At 37.7% G+C, this 1,436-nt stretch overlaps 1 protein-coding gene across 1 annotated transcript; it reads right to left on the bottom strand.

Moving 5' to 3' along the window:
- Nucleotides 1-200: 200 nt before the first annotated feature.
- On the bottom strand, nucleotides 201-1,150 carry LOC102569230 (olfactory receptor 4S2-like). The gene is given in 2 exon segments (XM_014594489.2): nucleotides 201-523; nucleotides 526-1,150. Coding segments are annotated over 2 exon segments (948 nt in total).
- Between the last annotated feature and the right edge of the window lie 286 nt (nucleotides 1,151-1,436).

Below are 1,436 nucleotides of genomic sequence, written 5' to 3'. Positions count from 1 at the left end.
TCTAAAGGAGAATTAATAAAACAATCCATTCCATATTTGGCCTTCAACACTACCAGCATACATACAAAAATAGAGAAGTAACAACAGAATTCAAGGAAATCATTTGGAATTTCTCTCAGTAAATGCTAGCAGGAGGTGTTATATCTCTCAGAACCCTCGGCAAAGTATTATTATTGGTTCTCCACCAGTTTGTAGAACCATTATTCTACCCATGATATTTTTTGTTTCCTGTTCAAGGTTAGTTTCCTGCTCCATAATTTTCTTATGGCACTTTTCACCTCCTTATTTCTCAGGGTATAGATCAATGGATTCAGCATGGGAACAATAATTGTATAGAAAACAGAGACCATCTTATCTTCTGAGAAGGTGATGGAAGGGCGTAAATAGATGAACATAGGTGGCCCCAAAAATAGAATAACTACAACAATATGGGAAGCACAGGTGGAAAGAGCTTTCTGACATTCTTCCGAAGAGCGAGTTCTCAGGGGAAATAAGATGACAACATAAGATCCGAATAACACAAAAAAAAGACAATGGCAATCATCCCGCTATTTGCAACAACTAAGAAGCCAACAATGCGAACATCAGTGCAGGCCAGCTTCAGCAAAGGGAAAACGTCACAAAAATAATGGTCAATCACATTAGGCCCACAGAAGGGGAGCTGAAAAGTCAGGAGAGTCTGTGCAAAAGAATGAATAAATCCCCCCATCCATGATGCGACCACCATCTGGTTGCACACACATTTGCTCATGATGGTAGTGTAATGAAGAGGTTTGCAGATTGCAATATAACAATCATAGGCCATCACTGTGAGTATGAACACCTCAGAAGCAGTAAGGAAATGCATTAAGAAGTGTTGTGCCATGCAACCATTGAAGGAGATGACTTTCTTCTCAACAAGCATATCTGCAATGAGCTTTGGGGCCGTTACAGAAGAGAAGGAGAGGTCTAGCAAAGACAAGTAAGTCAGAAAGAAATACATGGGAGAGTTCAGATTCTGGCTGCTCTTTATAGTAACAATAATGAGGAGGTTTCCAAACACAACAAGTATGCAGAAGAGCAAAAATAACGCAAAAAAGACTTTCTCTAACTCCTGATCCTGGGAGAGTCCCAGAAGAATGAATTCAGACACATTATGTACCTGTTCCATAAATCCAGAGTAGGTGATACACAGAGAGCATGAAGAATATTCACCTGCCAGACACCAAATGAGAACATAAGTGGTTAACATATCTTAATTAATAACAATAACACTAGCAAGGTAGATGCAATAGGAACAATAACATTTGATGTTCAACTCAAATTGAAAATGTACATGAATACTATTTAGTAAATAAATAAATGTGGTTTGATTTTTTTCAGGATTCACCATATTCTTCACACTCAAAAATAAGGCTAAATCATAAAAAAAAACTTTGAATTTTAGCAGAAAGATC

Source organism: Alligator mississippiensis, chromosome 2 (genome assembly GCF_030867095.1).
Source record: "Alligator mississippiensis isolate rAllMis1 chromosome 2, rAllMis1, whole genome shotgun sequence".
Taxonomy (NCBI): domain Eukaryota; kingdom Metazoa; phylum Chordata; order Crocodylia; family Alligatoridae; genus Alligator; species Alligator mississippiensis.
This window is presented reverse-complemented; position numbering and strand designations above follow the sequence as displayed.